The sequence below is a fragment of the Gopherus flavomarginatus genome, chromosome 1 (genome assembly GCF_025201925.1).
Source record: "Gopherus flavomarginatus isolate rGopFla2 chromosome 1, rGopFla2.mat.asm, whole genome shotgun sequence".
NCBI classification, from domain to species: Eukaryota; Metazoa; Chordata; order Testudines; family Testudinidae; genus Gopherus; species Gopherus flavomarginatus.
In genome coordinates this window covers 245,471,178-245,488,939 of record NC_066617.1, presented here as the reverse complement: position 1 = coordinate 245,488,939, position 17,762 = coordinate 245,471,178, and the positions used below count along the sequence as shown (strand labels likewise).

At 40.6% G+C, this 17,762-nt stretch overlaps 2 protein-coding genes across 9 annotated transcripts in view; one reads left to right on the top strand and one right to left on the bottom strand.

Moving 5' to 3' along the window:
- Window positions 1-914: 914 nt before the first annotated feature.
- GTPBP6 (GTP binding protein 6 (putative)) lies at window positions 915-14,362 on the bottom strand. Of its 4 annotated transcripts, none has more exons than XM_050919479.1 (10): window positions 14,014-14,362; window positions 11,160-11,297; window positions 8,790-8,860; window positions 7,180-7,310; window positions 6,319-6,389; window positions 5,120-5,278; window positions 4,215-4,423; window positions 2,626-2,774; window positions 2,055-2,207; window positions 915-1,489 (listed from the first exon to the last, which is right to left on the bottom strand). In XM_050919479.1, exons 1-10 carry the CDS (start codon window positions 14,333-14,335, stop codon window positions 1,366-1,368), a joined length of 1,527 nt encoding a protein of 508 aa, XP_050775436.1. In that variant the 5' UTR covers window positions 14,336-14,362; the 3' UTR covers window positions 915-1,365. The 4 variants fall into 4 exon arrangements, with proteins under 4 accessions (XP_050775436.1, XP_050775453.1, XP_050775444.1 ...); XM_050919496.1 differs by having other exon boundaries at window positions 4,215-4,339; XM_050919487.1 differs by having other exon boundaries at window positions 5,162-5,278.
- Window positions 14,363-14,587: 225 nt separating this feature from the next.
- The window catches only part of LOC127032191 (cohesin subunit SA-2-like), a 98,397-nt gene continuing 95,222 nt past the window's right edge, over window positions 14,588-17,762 (top strand). For 2 of the 5 annotated variants that reach the window (XM_050919223.1, XM_050919252.1), the window contains exons 1-2: window positions 14,590-14,821; window positions 15,591-16,271. The gene's annotated coding sequence lies outside the window, so the exon portion shown is untranslated. Of the gene's footprint in view, window positions 14,822-15,590; window positions 16,272-17,762 lie in introns of all 5 variants that reach the window. The other 3 variants (XM_050919233.1, XM_050919214.1, XM_050919204.1) reach the window with 3 other exon arrangements.

Genomic DNA, 17,762 nt, shown 5'->3' with positions numbered 1-17,762 from the left:
TCCAGAAATAAATGGCAAAGAAATTGCCTCTTTGTGAAACTTCACACTGATTTATGGGTAGTGTGTCAATGGAAACCCAAACATTGTTTAAAAACAACTGTCAGTCTGTCATGGCATTTTTTATCCATGTCCTCTCTGTTTATTGTTAGTATATAGCAGTGAGGTATTTTGTTGGTTTATAAAACCGTAAATAATTTTTTTCAGTGTGTCATTTGCATAAAATGTTGTATCACATGTATTTAGATGTTTTTCTGCACAGTATTGTTATCTTGGCTAGTAAACTTTTATTCACTTCTATGATACACACAGAGTTATTTGCCTTACAGTTCTCTCTAGTGTCGCTACATTTTCTGTTTCCTATTCATTCAGTCTTTTTTCCCTTTCCTTTTTTGTAAATATTACATTCTTCTAAGTTTAAATTTGAGATATAATTTCCTTGGCTTCCCTGTACTGGAATTCTGTGGTTAGCTCATAACAGGCCTACAACATATTGTGCCATCAGGTCTGATGCAGAAATCCCTATTGATGTTTACAGTCAGATGAGTTCTGTCAATAGCTCTGGCCCACACTGCAATATCAATTCTTAAGCAGGAAACATTTAACTTCACCCTTAACATCTTCTATAATATTTAAAACAAGTATTCAAAGATAGGTAGTAGTTCCTTATTTTGTTTGGAGATCTGTGTTGTAGAAAAGTTTGTTTTTTCTATTTCCTTGCTTAAAACTCCAAAGAAACATGCACTCATATAATTAACTAAATCCTTTGTACTAACCTTTTAGTAAGCAAAATGCTTAATGAACACAGCCACCTCTATTATTTATAAGATGCTTAAGCAACTGTGTGGTGGCCAGCAATCTCTCTTTTCCCTCTACAGTTTATAATTTCCAATCATGAAATAAAAGTGATCAGGACCAACAGTAATAAACAATATTTATTCTTAAACCTGTTACATAAAAACTAGTATACATGATTTAATAAACTTGGCAATTTGCTGAAATTGAATTTGGTTACCACACAGTGGTTCGCAAATCTACCAGGGCCAGAGTTTAGAGCAGTTGTTCTGTGCAGTTCCAATACACACTGACAAATGCTTCATAGTTTGAAATTAGTACTTTTCTTGGTGTGTGTTTGTTAATGGAAAGAGGCTGGAGGTCTGTAACATTTCCATGCAGAGGCATTTAGGAAACACTGACACCATTTCACACAGCTCCAGCTTCAGCTCAATGTCATGTGTCCAAAATACTCAAGACTGACACAATCTCTACTGCATATGAACACAGGGATTATTACCTTCATTTCAAATAGCCTTACTGCCAGCTGATTAGTTCTTTTTCCAAAGAGTATTGCACAGAATAAATAACTTGTTATTGTGGGAAAAGTTTTTTGCATTTGCCCAAGGCAGAATTACTTATGATCACCTTCACGTTGGCTGTGCCATTTTCAGGCATAACATCCACTTCCTGAACTGTTGCTTCTTTATACAGCCAACTGAAAAGAAAAACTCATCAGCATCTTACAGGCTTTCAATAATGCACAAAACAAGCCTTTATTTTACATCAAGTACATGACATTTATCTACATTTTAAATGTAAGTAAGTCCATACTTTGAAACAAATAAGCCTAACAAAGGAAAACATTCTTATTTTTGCTCCCAAAATAAGCTACGCCTGTTCTGAAAAGAGGTATAATACTTCACAAAATGTCTAAGATTTATGTTCTTTTATTGGATTCAACTGTGGCTCTAGCTCCAATAGGTTGTTTGTTTGGAAAAAAAATTGTATGCATATACATAGTAAATAAAACAATATAGAAGAATCACTTCTCATATGTCCTCCACAAAAGAACACTTTAAAAAGCAGAATTTAGACTTCTTTGGGAGGCGATATCATTTCATCTGAGTTTGGTCAGACAAAACTTCAAAAGTTGTCTCCCCATCCTTTTCACAGGTTGAAACCAAAATTTGTCAACTTCTCAGAAAATAGTTTCATATATGTATACATATACACACATCTGCCCTTCAAAAAGTCTGACTGTAGAAGTCACAATTATTTACCTTAGTTGAGGTCCAGCTAAGTTGACTTTAATTGTCAGAATCCTTTTCCCAGTTGTTTTCAAAACTATTCTCTCAATCTCTTCTTTCAATTCTTCTAATCCATATCCAAGAAGAGCAGAAACAGCTATAGCATTTGTTTCAGGGGACTGATACCTGGAAGACAACAATTGTCAGTTAGAGATGTGCTGGCAGAACAGATGACTTAAGTGCGATGCAGGAATTTAACAGCAGATGAGAGGCTGTACCTCTAAAAAGAGTAAAGCCTGGATGTGTTCCAAAAAGACTATTTAGCTGTATATTAGGTTCTGGTGTCTGACTACACAGACATCTTATCTGCAGATGATAATGAGCTCTGATCTTATTTTACTTCTAAAGACAAGGCTCTCCAGATTCTTATAGAAGGAAAGGACCGAGGAACCAGTATCCTAGTAGTGTATACAACAGGTGGCTGGAAGTTCCCTGCAGGTCTGGAAAACTAGATTCTTTGCAAGTATTTGTAAATGCTACAATGAAACTAGGAAACATGAGTTAAAGTGCAACAACAGTTTTAGAACTGTACTTTTCCTCTTACCGTTCTATCAAATCCACTTTGTTATGAACTTCTACAACTGAATCCAGTAAATGGCTTGGAAGATTAAGATTCTTCAGAACAGATAAAACACTTGCTTTCTGGAGGACAGTTTCTGGATGACTAATGTCCCTCACATGAACTATTAAATCCTAGCAAATATAAGTAAACAATATGATTACTGGTGATAATGGCTGTTTTAAAATAATATTTGGCATTTCTTTTTCATGAGACACATTTCTTTGTAGTGGAGAGTACACAGACAGGTTAACAAATTAAGCTGTATTTCTGGAACAGATTTCAAATCAAGACCAACGTGGAAGGCGAGATGTGTAGGTGGTCTGTAGCTTGGTTCATAAAGGGTTGCAACTGCCTCATATGGCCTCAAAACAAACCTTCCCAACCAAGTTAGTTATGATTTTCTTAGGTTTCAGTGAGAAATTGGCTCATCCTTCCAAGCCAAGGTTGAGCAAAGGCAGGAACTTCAGAAATACAGTGGAAAGAAAGATAATATCCCTGAAGAAATCCAACACCAGAAAACCCCAAACACTGCTTGTGTAATTTTGGGGATGTAAAGAAGGAACAACTCAGACCCCACTTCAAAAACCTTGTAACACAGGCCAGTGATTTTTATCCTAGCCACCAGAAACTGGGGTATTAGGTAACACATGCTTTTGTAATGCTATAAAACACTCTAGAACATTTATTCTTTCCCGTAGCCTTTAGTACACCTGTGTCAGTGATGGAGAGCATCTGGTATGCAATAAATCTTTTGGCACAAACTGTAAAAACAGTATTAGGCCTTGGTGCACCTATGATCAGAGATGTGGGCAAGAAGCATATTGCAAGTGACACACTACAGGCACCCAAAATATAGCAGCCTTTTATTTTTAGCACCTGACTTGAAATGGTTCAGCATCTCGGGGCCTACATATTATTGTAAAAATTTCTGAACACAGAGGTCCAAAAGTAACATTGTGCATAAACTGCAATAACTAGGCAGAAAAGGACAAATAAAGACAGTTGGAGTCTTAGCTTTCAAAATGTCATTGTGAGTTTTATACGTTAACTTGGTGTTTACATATCTGTGGGTATGTATATGAACTGTATGGCTCTCATGCCATTTGAAATTCACTTTAATAGCGAAGTCTTTAAAAGTATATTTAAATTAATTTCATGATTATTCACACCTACTGGGCTGTTATCTAACAGCACTGAAATAAATTTAATTTGAAAAAAATTTCTAAAAAAATTTCTCCCTACACTTTTATTTTAAAAAAGCTATTCTCAAAGATCTGTAAACCTCTATCTAGATTTTTATACAATTCTATTGGAACAGACAGAGATACTTTGTATACATTTTATTTCTGAAACCTTGTCACACTTAAAAATATACAAAACATAAAAGTGGAATACTGGCTTAGGACAAGATACTGTGCAATAGTATCCACCACCAACCAAATGTTGCAATAAAGCTAGTCAGATGTGCCACTATAAACAGCAAGCCAGTTAATTCCACCCCTCTGCAAAGGTGAAGACTGTCCCAAAGACAATAATCCAGACATTGATATGTTTTAGAATCAATTACTTACTGAGTAAGCAACATCTTCTAATGTGGCTGAAAAGGACTCAATGAGATCATGAGGCAATTCAGAGAGAAACCCTATAGTGTCAACATAAATAACTTCCAGGTGTGAGGGTAGATAGCCAGCATGAGCTGTAATATCAAGAGTGGCAAACAGTTGATCTTGAGGCTGCAATCCTTCATCTCCAGTCAATGCCTTAATCAAAGTGGTTTTCCCTAACAGAAAATAAAGCTGAATAAAACACAATTTAAACAGACTGCTTCAAGTAAAATTAACATACATGGCTCAATGGGATACAGGAACTTTTACTCCTAGATCACCAATGTAAATCCAGCGCATGTTGGTACTGACTGAAAATAAGTACTATCTGCTGGCTGTCTACAGAAAGTTATAAAGTTAGAATGGAGTCTTAACCTAATAATAGGAGATATACCAATCTCCTAGAGCTGGAAGGGACCTTGAAAAGTCATCAAGTCCAGCCCCCTGCCTTCACTAACAGGACCAATTTTTACCCCAGATCCCTAAGTGGCCCCCTCAAGGATTGAACTCACAACCCTAAGTTTAGCAGGCCAATGCTCAAACCACTGAACTATCCCTCCCCCATTTTGACCAGTGATAAGGATACATATTAAAAGGCATAATCTCCCTTTGTACAGTATACAGAATGCCTACTGACAATAATGGGAAATGAGCAATTATCCAGGGCAAAACATGGCTGTAGAACTGCAGCAGATCTCACTAACAAACAGCAAAATTCTCATTGACATGTATTCATTAGACAATCAGGAAACTAATTCAAATTTTGTAACATAAAGCCCATGCATGCTGAAATGGGATTTTAGCTAGTGCTTCTAATTAAATATTAGAAATGTAAGCTCTTCTGTGTTATAATTTCAGGAGATTTTTCTTACCACAATTAGTGTAGCCCATTACTGAGATAACTGGAAACTCACGCCTTTCACGCTGAGTTCTGAGTACAGACCTCTTTCTTCTCAGCTTTTCCAGGGCATTCCTAATTTTAAATTCTTTTTCTTTCAAGAGACGATACTGCATTTCCATGAAAGTCTCACCTAAAGAATATAAACTAGTAAGTGACTGCACAACCAATAAGAGAGATGGAAATCAAGCTGTGTTATGAAACTACTTAAAACTGTGATAGAGAACTGACAATATAAATTCAAAGCAGTCTTAAGAATACATGGATTCAACTGCTTAACTAAGACAGAACCAAGACAAAGATACAATTGACTTTTAAAGGTGTCATACCAGAGCAATCATATAGGCTGCTCATTGCCCTTTCTGGCAACTAACACATCTTTAGGCATTTTAAAAATACTAATAATGTGGTCTGTGTATATATATATGGTAATGTATGTCATCAGGATTGTCCACTAAGCCCACCGTATGGTCTCATATTCCTATATTATAGCTTCTCCCTATCTGAGCTCTGATTGGCTCAATTCTCAAATCATGAGTATTTATGACTCCACCCACCTGGGCAACTTACTCATGGAAAAATACAGCAATTTATGTATCCAAAATATTTAAGGTAGTTTTGTTTAATAAAAATACATTTTACAGGCTGTTTTATGTGTTTAATTAAATTCGCGTTACCAACTTAATGCAGCTTGACACAAGCCATGAGCAAACAGTTAAATTATCTAGTAAATAAGCAATATCTCATTTCACCATTCTCTAACATACTAAAAATATGCAATAAGAATCTGAAAATATTAAGCTATATAATTAATTAAATAAACTTATACAGTTATAGTCAGTGTACCTTACTAGGTAGCAAACAGATGTACCAAATCTAGTATAAAGGCTCTATTTAGTTGTAAATCAACATATTTTAATGGCTGTATCAGCTAATGAGAATGCACCTTTCTTTAGAAAACAACTGAAGAACAAATGGAAAAGCTGACCTAAATCAATAATTTAAATCAAGACTTTCTACTTGGTGATTTAAATAATTATTTTAATTTATTTAAATAGCCTTTTCTTAAATCAATTCACCCTGGTCACAGCTACCACGACTTCCAAAAAGCAATTAAACCTGATCAGATTATAGAGGATAATCCTACAGTTTACATAAATATTTACACTTTACCTGAACCCATGATGTATCTTGATCCACCTCTTTGCTGATCTAAGTGAGATATCTCATTTTTCAGATTTGTTCTGGCAATGGAAGAAGAGTGACATTTGTACCGAAGTAAATATAGTGACTTTAATTAAAGGATCTTAAAATTACTTCACAAACATGGCTAAGTAGTAATAACTTAATATTACAGCTGGGAAAACTGGGGACACAGAAGTTAAGTGACTAGCCCAAGGCAATATGATGGCCAAATTTCCTGGCTCCCCAACAGACAACACAGTTAGCAAATAACTACAGAAAAAATGACTGATCCAAAATTTCAGGGAGTCAATCATACTGTCAGATGCACATACATAATTCCCACTGACTTCAGTCAGGTATAGGAATGGTAATTATACAAAATAAACCATATACTTTATTAAACTTGCCAGTATTTGATGTGGGATACACACATAAATCAAGCAGACTCTAATCTGGTATTCTCAACTCCTCTGATGAGAGCTAAAATTCTAATCCTAAATACTATAAATTTGCCATATATTTTCTAAGAATAAAGTTGCTGCTGCTGTTCCTGGCAGGCTACCAGGATTGGGATGAACTAGAAATTCACACGAGAAATTTATTTGGTAAGGGATATCTCGTGAACAGTTTTTTTTTTCTGTGCTAGTCAATGGTGAAAAGCTTAAAGCAATGCTATATTCTAATCTGTTTTTGTCAGTTTGTCATAAAATGCTATAAAGCATATTATACAAAAAAGAACCATTGACTCCCCCCCCCTCAAGAATACTACTAACATTTTAGTGATTGTGAAGAAAATGCCTTTATATTATATCAAAATACTAACATCTGCTTTTGCACAATCAGAGGTACCTGAGAAGTGGGATTTCAGCCAATGCGATCTGAAGTTTTGCCTCCTTAGTCCGAGCATTGCAACGAAAAATATGAAGGACAACTGTGTATCTGTCAAAAACCGTCACTCCCCAAGCATCTTCCAGTTCTTTCTTTAAAAACATAAGATAAAATAACCTGAGAGTTTTTTAGGACAATGTAGGTAAGTCAATTTGCATGCAGCAGGGTGAAGAAATTAAACAGCAGAGCAGCAAGGTGAGTGAGGCATCTCTTTTATTGGACCAACTTCTGTTGGTGAGACAAGCTTGTGATCTTATATAGAGTTCCTTTTCTGCTGTAAGCTGGTCCTTCGGCCCTGATTCAGTAAGGTGCTTAAGTATGCGTAGTCCCACTGAAGTTCATTGGACTGCTCAAGTGCTTAAAATCACACACATTCTTAAATACCTTGTTGAATCATGGCCACTGTCATGTTAAATTATGTCCAAGATTTAAGTTTGGTAAAACAAGCTTTTACAAAACCTAATATGAATAGAAAGATTTCCACAAATGAGAGAAGGATGATAAACTGGTAAACTTTTGGGAAAAATGTGTCTTTTTTGTCAAAAAACATGGAACTGAAAATCTTTTCACAAACTCTATCCATAATCATCTAAACACTTTAAATAAAACCAACTTGTAAAGAATAATATTCTATTGCAGAGTTTGCAATCAAAACAGTGCAGGATGCTGCTTACGCATGAGAACTAGAAAGTGATACTATTTTCAGTGCTCTTCTAAAATTGCCTATCACTACAAGGTCTAAGGCACAAGTACCACATTTCTATTTCCTAAATGAAATGCAAAAAATAAAAGCACAGCGTAAATAGTGAAAAGCATATTCATTTTTAATTTTCTCCTGTTTTCATCATCTAAGGAATCATTAGTAATTAAGTTAAGGTTTTTAAAAATGTATAAATTGTTACTTTTTAAGTCTGTTTTAAAGGGACACTGGTAAGGGTAAAGAAAAGAAGTACATGAAAATTAAAATATATGGGTAGCTTGCATTTATAACTAATTTCATGTTAAATATTAATGCCTAGCATTTTAACATAGAGCACATTTCATCCCAAAATCCTGAAGTGCTTTACAAAGAAGGCTAATTTTCCCCCCATTTTACAGATGGAGATATTGAGGCACAAAAATTAAGTGACCTGTCCAAGATACCAATGGATCAATGGCAGAGCTGGGAGTAGAACCCAGATTAAAAGACTACCAGGATGTCGGTGAGCCAAATTCAGCCATGAAGTAAAAGGCATAATGACCAATAAAGTCAATGGAACTAGGTTTGCTTACAGCAGGCATAAATTTGGCCAAACTGCCTTCAAAAAATGTCATGTGCAGCTTTTGAGTCAAAAGTAGGTCTTTACTTTTCAGAGCATGAGTACATTCCAAATACAGTCTTTGGATGTAGAAGAGTAGTGGGCAACCTGTGGCCTGCACGTGGCCCATCAGTGTAATCCGCTGGTGGGCTGCCAGTTTGTTTACATTTGCAAGGCGGCCCGCAGCTCCCAGGGGCTGGATTATCCTGATGGGACTGCCCACCACTGATGTAGAACATAAAAAATACACTTAAATATTGTTTTTAAAATTACCTTTGTCAGTGGAGAGAGCCTTTCTATATTCAAGAAGACAGCCGTTATGTGCGGTAATCCTTTAATCTTTTCTAAATAAAGAGGATTGCATTGTGTAATTTTGTAATGGTTCATGCCAATGTAGAGCAAAAAGACTATTTTAATTGTATGTTAAAAAGTGAACGCAGTGTTCATGAAATAATAGACTAACAGCACACAAAACTACACTCTTTGTTCAAAGAACAGAAACAGCAGCACATGCTTTCACATTGTGCGACTCTGTGTTTCAAGTGTATTCTAAAAGGACTATCAAAAAGGATGAGAGGATAAAGTTCTGCTTCCAGGCCCATTCAGTCCATGGATTATGGCCTGGGTGAGATTGTCAACAAACATGCTAGAATGCTTATTGCTGTCACATGGAGACTAAGAAGAGTACTAGGGCCCAGATCCACAACAGGATTTAGGTATCTAAGTGTAAAATGTAGATGAAAATGAAATCCTCAAAATCACTGTTCAGCCGTCACCTTACCCTGTAGGGGCCCAAACTCCCTCACTGTACATTTTTTTTGTGAAAGTCCCTTATGCGCCCAAATTTCTGCCTCTAGGCATGCACATTGCTGCCTTAGGCAGTGCCTGGACACCTTTATCACACCTAAGCCCCAATGTACGCCTCCAACCAGGTGAAGATAGGTGTTCCCCCTCCTACTTTGTACATACAAAATGGCAGTGGGGGGGCAGCTCTCCCTAATTCTCTAGACAGTGGGCTAAAGGGTACTCACCCAGGATACGGGAGATCCTGGTTCAAGTCCTCCCTTTTCCTGAACAGATGTCTCCCACCTAACCACTGAACTATAGGATAGTCTGACATTGGTCTCTCTCAATCTCTCCTACTAAGGAAGTCAACTTTGTAGAACTACTTAAATATGCATTGGGCCAGAGAGCATGAGAATGACTCTATAGTCCAGTGGTTAGGGCATTCACCTGAAAGGTGTGAAACCCATATTTATATACATTGCTTAACTTCATCAGGTGGGGGTGGGAACTGAACTAGGGACTGCCACATCCCAAGTGAGTGCTCTACCCACTGGGCTAAAGGCTCTAAGGGAGAGCTACTTGCACCAGCAATTTTGTGTGGAGTTAGGCATGTACAGCCACCATTCTTGCAAGAAACAGCTTAGGTGACTGACTCCAAGAGAGGGTTCATGGCAGTGGATACCAAGCAGAAATCCGTCTCCATAGGTGCCAATTCATTGGCACGCCCATGGAAAAAATTAGCGGGTGCTTAGAACCCATCAACAGCCAATCTTCTTCCCTTCTCCCAGTGCAGGAGGCGGTGGGAGGGAGAGGGGAAGAAATGGGGGTGCAACCTTAGGGGAAGGGGCGGAGTGGGGGTAGAAAGAGGCAGGGCTTGGGGGAGGGGGTGAAGTGGGGGTGTGGCTCAGGGTGGGGGGTTGGAGGAAGAGATGTAGTGTGGGAAGGTCTGGGCAGAGGGGGGGAGTCAAGCACTCCCTGGGTAGAGAGGAAATTGGTGTTTGTGTGCGTCTCCCTCCAGCCTAGATTGAGGTGCCTAACTCCCTGAGAAGCAGGGCTCAGGACGCATTCCTCTTGTTGGCATCTGCTACTGGCTAGTTTGTGGATTCTGCTGAGTAGCTGGGCCCCTAAAAGTTAGGCATTCCAATGCCTATATCCCTTTGTGGATCTGGGCCTAAGAATATGAACTTCACATAGTTTATTGAACAATCATCAGGTTTTGATCACTATTGACCTGGGTCAAAGGCAACTGTCACCTTTACTTAAGTCAATCACTTTATTTTATGCATATCTTTACTTAATTTATTTAGAATCATACTATATATCACACATTTAGGGCTTGTCTTCACTGTACTGCTAGCTCAAGTTAAAATTTGAGTTTTGACCCATACCCAACTTCCATCCATACACACAAATCTTTAGTTCCACTAAGTGCTTTAGGCTTCAGCTAGCTGGACTGGCAGGGAGGTGGGTTGGAAACTGAGTGCTACTGATGTTCAAGCTAGTAGTGCTATGGGGATTCAACAGCTGCAGTTACAGCTCATCCAATCATTCTGTAGTGCAAATGATCACAGCATGATCGCTCTCACCTGAGCTAGACTAGGTCCAGAAGAATAACTTAAGTGTACTAACTCATGTTAACTGTTGCAGTGAAAACAAGCCCTTACAGCAAGTATTGGTTATTTCCATCTTTCATGTTTTTAATCAACATCTCCGAAGCCTGTTTGAAAACCTGTCAATGGAGTAGACAAAACCTTAGTTCTCTCCTGTCTGCAATAATCATTAATTAGCTTAAGAAGGGTAAAAATATTTCATTCAGTATGATATATTGAATTAAGAAATCTTTGGTTTTCTTCTTACCTGTCAGAATCTGAAAATTTCCTTTGCCAAAAATAAACTTCTTGTCAGGAGTCTTTGTAGACAGAATTATTTTATCTAAAACTGTCCAGTTATGAAGGGTGTTTATTAGAGCAACAGCTTCAGCAACCTGTAATTCAGCTTTAGTATTGGAAAAAGAAAAAAGGTTATAGTATACAGTCCTAACGCTGCACACAGATTTCCAACATTTGCAATAAGAACATAAACAGTGAGGCCTGGTCTACACTTAAAGTTTTGCCAGCATAACTCTGTTGGTTAGGAATGTGAAAAAATTATAGCCCTCACCAACATAGATAGGACAGCAAAAGCCCTAGATTAGACGTAGTTATACCAGCAAAAAAGTCCTTTTCATTTGAAGAACTGGTGTAAACTATATTGGCAAAAAATCTGCACAAATTAACAAGGAATTTACATAGTTACTTGCATCAACATTGTATTGCAGTCCTCAAAGGGTTACTATAATATTTTTTGTTTAACCCTAGTTACAGAAAGATGGTGGGAAAATTGTGACAGCAAAACAATGTTGTTAACTCCTTACTGCTTTGCAGAAATATTTAAAGAACTTCTAGAGTTGTTCACATTGTTCCTGACATCATCAGTGACGCTGGTTCATAGACAGAACAACAACAGGCAGCCATACTGACTCCTGTTTTACATAAATAGAAACATAAATAGATTTCAAACAGTTCACAACCATCCTCTTTGTCCTTCTGGCTAGACAGAAGGAAGAGAGTGCAAAATTTTCTTTTGTTTATAACATGAGATAATGATACAGAAATGGTTGAGAACCACTGTCCCAGTTTGTTTCACATGTATCTTAGTACATTTAGTAGTTTTGAAAACAGCACTTCCTAAAACAGTTTACAACACAGGTTGTGGCCAGCAAGACTGACAAACTAGAATTAAATTTAGATAAACTTCCTATGGGTGAGATAAATTAAAATTAGGCTGAAGAATAGTTTCCCAAAGAAAGTGGTGGAAATCCCATAATTTGTGCCTTAAAGTTATACTGGACAAAACAGTTTCCTCATCAAATTGGCTGCATTGGTTGAGTCACAAGTCTACTAAAATGGCATTGAAGGGATGATATCTGAAAATCACTAACAGCTGTTATGACCATATTAGCAACTGTCCCATTAATAAGACTGGTAAAAAAGAGGACAAGGAATCAAATGCAAATGTAAAATACCCTAAACTATATGATCTCTAGTGATTTCTGTTACAGATTTTTGCAGGACAGGAGCATTTGGAGTGGTGTCACCCAAGACAAAACTCCTTACTATCCCAGAGAGACTGACATGTCTATAATTAGCTGCAGTAGTGGAGAAATGAAACTAGAGACAACTCAGTATGCCTTATTAAGGCCCCAATCCTGGAAACACACATTTGCTTAACTTCAAGCACATTAGCGACCCCATGAGACTATTCATGTTGGGGCTTATCTTCAGTGCCTTGTTAGCTTGAGGTATAATTTGAGTGTTGCCCCTAACTTGACACCTGTGCACACACAAAAATCTGTAGCATGAGTTAAGTGGTGCTTTAGACTTGAACTAACTGGACTGCTGGAACATGTGTCTTGAAACTTGAGTGACACTGATGTTGAGCTAATAATGTAATGGAGACTCAGTTACTGTGTGGCTTGAGTGCTGTTTTGCAGCAGATAGCCTAGCATGAGTTGGAATGGTTATGCTGCAATCTCAGTCAACTTGAGTGCAGATAACTAGAGCTAACACTGAAGTGAAGATAAGCCCTGAATAAAGTTGATCATGTCCATAAGAGAGTTTGTAGAATCAAGACTGACGTTTGCAACAAATCACTGTTAATGTGGCATTAAGTATTTAAAAGGGGGAACCTATATTGATCTAGAACTGTTGGCCATTTTGACTTTGTATCTCGAGAATGTGAAAAAAACATACAGCAAACTTCTTAAAAAGATAAAATTGTTCTCTGGTGGTTTGCCAAACATTCCTGCTTGCCTCTCAAGTTAAAGTTTATATTTAGAATTATAGAATCATGGAAACGTAAGGCTAGAAGGGACCTTGAGAGCTCATCACGTCTAGCCCCTTACCTTGAGGCAAGCCTAAGTAAACCTAGATCATCTCTGACAAGTGTTTGTGCAACCTGTTCTTAAAAACCTCCAGTGATGGAGATTCCACAATCTCACTTGAAAGCCCGTGCCAGAGCCTAACTACCCTTATAGTTAGATTTCCCTAATATCTAACCTAAATCTCCCATGACTCAGATTAAGGCCATTACTTCTTGTCCTACCACCAGTAGAGATGGAGGACAATTGCTCATTTTTCTCTTTGTAAGAACACTTAACATACTTGAAGATTTATTTAATTCATAAAGATCCTGAAGAAGCTTCAAGAGTGAACTGAGCAACAACTGAGGGAACAGGAGGGGCACACAAGCATTTCTGATTACACAGAGGTTAAGTTATAAGTCTACTGTGCTACAATCTGACAAGCGTGAGAGTTTGAGTAGTTAGCTTGGGAGAGGTTCCCCCCTCCACTGCAAATAAAAAGGCGTGCTGGATTTCAAGATAGCTACCTCAGGGTAAAAGCCTCACCAAGACAAGGCACAGGCAGCTTTCACCTTGAGGAAACGACTCAAGGTAAATCCCAGGTGGGGGAGTGGGGGTCCCAGGTCAGCCAGCGGCGTCAAGGCAACACTACCTGTGCCTTCCCTGCACTAGGCTGTTATCCCAAAGAAGCAGCCAGCTCCCTGCACGGACCCTTGCGGCAGGAAAAGGACGAGCCAGAGGATTAGGGGCCCGAGGCTGGTGCCCCGATCACTGGGCACCGTGGGGGTGGGCGAGTCCCACGCGCCTCACCTGTGGTGAGTTGGGGCTTTTTCACCCCCCACTTGACGGCCGGGTGCACCACGAGCAGCCGCTGGGCCCCGGGAGGCGGCCCTAGGGCCAGCAGCTCCTCCAGGTCCTCCTCCTCCTCCTCGCTGTGCGCCGCCCCCCTCCCGCGCCCCACGCTCCGGGGCGGCTCCCCCCGGCCCGGCGGCCCCAGCGCGGCGCGGAGGCACCAGGAGCCCCCAGTGCTGAGGGGCCGGGGGAGCAGCGGGCAGAGCCTGCCGGCCGCTGCGGCGCAGAGGCCCCGGGCGCACAGAGCGGCGGCCCCTCGCAGCAGGAGCCCGGACCCCATCGTCCGCCCCGGTACCGCGAGAGGGGTGGCCCGGCTGGGGTCGGGGCAGAACCCGGCGCTCGGACGCCGTTAGGCCTGCGCGAGTGGTACGTGCTCGTGCTCGTGCTCGCGCCCGCCTCCCCCGTGGGTTCTACAGGAAACCGCCGCGGCCAGACACGTTCAGCTGCGCGCCCGTACCCCAAGCTCCGCCCCCTCCCGGCTTCCTTTGGGCGGGGTCCGTTTCCTGGGTGGGCGGGGTTTTGACTGCCGGGGATGGGCCCACGGGAAAAGGAACCTGTTAATTGTAGTGAGTGACGGCTCCGCTGCGTCACGTGATAGTCAGCCGCACTCCGGTAGGCCGATTTGGCGCACGCGCTCTTGGTACCAGTGGCTTGGGACCCCGTGAGTGGTCGATGCCGTCTTGAGGCCGGGGCGTGTGCGGCGCGGGATCGCGCAGCGTCTGGGGAGCGCGCAGGTGTCACGAGTTTGTGTCCTAGAGCGTCAGGGGTGAGTCTTGTCCTTAATGCTCCCCCCCCCCGGGAGGGGGAGCTGCTCCTACCTGCTGCCCATGCATGGCCTTGGCACCCCTGCGCTGTGCTGAGCGGCGTTTCTCTAGCATCCCACCCCCTGTGCTACTCTGTACTGCACCCCCGCTTGCACTGGATTTCCCCGCGCTGCATCCCCTTGTGTTACAGTATACTGCACCCCCTCTTGCATTACACCTGTGCTGCAGTGTACTGCACTGAGCCCCTTCTGCTGTGCAACCCTTTACCATATCCGTCTTGCATTGCAAACCAGCTGTGGTACAGTGTGCACCCTCTACACTGCAGACTACTACTGCACCCTGTCATGCATTTTGACCCCGGCTTTGCTATGCTACATTGCACCCTTTGTCACTTTACGGTCAGTTGTATCCTTTTATTTGTATTATATCATTGCAACCTCCAAATGACTAATTGGTCATGTTATCTGCAATGCCCAAAGATCGTGTCTCATTCAGTGGGGGGATACCTGCATATTTCCTGTGTTCTCTGTAATGGTGCAATGATAAATATGAACCCACAGTATGTCCTCTAGTTACCTTTTAAAATCCAACTTGCTCTGTAGGCCTGTTCATAGGTGCTGGTTGCTGCTATCTCCACTTTACCCTCACAATCCATTATTCTTTTATTTCCAAGTCACTACCCTTAAAATGGCTTGCTTTTTTGGCTTTCTTTCTTAACTTGGTTATAGAAGATTTGCCTTGCTAACCTCTATCCATTCTTTTTCTTGACAGATTTCTCTGACAAGAACCAAGGAAGTGGAGTTTAGTTTCTGCTGCTTTTATTTAGGGTTACCATAGTCCTGGTTTCCCCAGACAAAGCCTCTTTTTTGAGCCTGCTTTCCCTGACCCAGCGGAGTTTTCAAATAACAGCAAATGTCCTGGATTTTGCAGAGCAGAGAAGCTGCAGTTCAGAAAGAACCTCAATTGATCAGCTTCCCAGTTAGTCTATCCCCTGTATCCACTGCTGATTGGGCCATTCCCCTGCATCCGCAGCTGACTGGTCCTTTCCCCTGCAAGTCACAGCTGCTGAATCCTGCCCGCCCATGCCCCCTTGCCCTGCTCAGCCCTGGGGAAGGGATCCCATGGGGAGGTGCTGACTGACTGTCACTGTGTCCTGGGTTTGTGCCATCTGCCCTGCCACTGTGACAGGGAGTGACACTGCTTCCCCATCTCCTGTGAGTACCCCTGCTGCAGGTACTCCCCCTTCGGCTTCCCTTCCCTCTCATTGCCTCCACCTTCTGCAGTGTCTGCTTGTTGGGAACTTGAAATATGGTAACCCTACTCTTCTTCTCATTCCTGGTGAAGTTTCCTGAAAGTGATGTGGATCATGTTAACTTGCTTTTTACTCTGCTGAAATGATGTAACGGAAATGATAGCCAAGCCCAACACAGCCAGTAACCTCCCCAGCCAAAAGTAAGTCTGACAATGAGGAGTTTCTAAAATACATTGGTATTTTGGTGAATTGCCCTTGTCTAATGACTCCTGCAGTCACTGGGTGGATCCATGATGCATAGCTTTGGGGGATTCTCTCTACTGATTATATACTGTACTAACTCCTACTTTTGTTACCTCATTGATTACATCCTCCTTTCCTTGAAAGATTCAAAGTCTAGTTTGATCTGCCTAAGTTATTCCGTGACTTTTGGCCCTCACTGTTTTCAGGCTGAGTCTGCCTGCGCTGAAAATTTGCAGATTCTTGACCTAAATGATTTGTTTCCTTTATTGTTCCCTAATAAGCAGGCCAAGAAAGAATTTGAGAAGCAACTTGCTAAAGATGCACACACTTAATAGTAAGAGTTTTTTAAGTACACCAGAAGCAGGAAGCCTGTTAAACAGGCAGTGGGGCCACTATACGACTGAGATATTAAGGGAGTACTCAAAGAAGACAACGTCATTGCAGAGAAGCTAAATGAATTCTTTGCCACAGTGTTTGCTGCAAAAGAGGTGGGAGAAATACCCACATTAAAGCTATGCTTTTTGGGTGACAGATCTGAAGTAATGTCCCACACTGATGTGTCAGTAGAAGAGGTTTTAGAACAAATTGATAAATTAAACAGTAATAAATCACCAGGACCAAATGGTATTCACCAGAGAGTTCTGAAGGAACTCAAATATGAAATTGCAGAACTGTATTGTTACTAACTGTAATACGTAACCTATCGCTGAAATAAGCCTCTGTGGCAGATGACTGGAAGTTAACTGATGTAATGCTGATTTTTGAAAAGGGCTCCAGTGCAGTCCTGGCAATTACAGGCCTTTGGGTGTAATTTCAGCACCAGATTAAATAATTGGAAGGAACTATAGTAAAGAATAGAATTATCATAAACATAGATGAACACAATATGTTGGGGAGGAAGAATCAACATGGTTTTTGTAAAGGGAAGTCATGCATCACCAATCTATTAGAATTCTTTGAGGAGTTAAAAAAGATGGACATGGATAAAGGCTCTTTAGGAAGCTAAGTAGTCATGGGGTAACAGGAAAGGTCCTTGAATGGATCAGTAACTGATTAAAAGATAGGAAACAAAGGTTAGGAATAAATGGTTAATTTTCAGAATGGAGAAAGGGAAATAAGGATCTGCACTGGGACCTGTGCTGTTCAACATATTCTTTTTCCAGATCATTGATGGAATGAACAGTAAAATGGCAAAGTTTGTAGATAATACAAAATTATTCAAGATAGTTAAGTCTGAAGAGCTAGGCTAAGTCTACCCTACAAAATTAAGTCAACTTAAGTTATGTCAACAATCATGTACTCCTGTAATTAAACTACTTTTACACATCCACACAATGCTCCTTGTGGTGGTGGAGTGTGTCCACAGTTGGTGCTCTTGCATTAACAGAGACAGCAATGCACCATGGGTACCTATCCCATTGTACAACTCGCCACCATTTGCCCCTGGG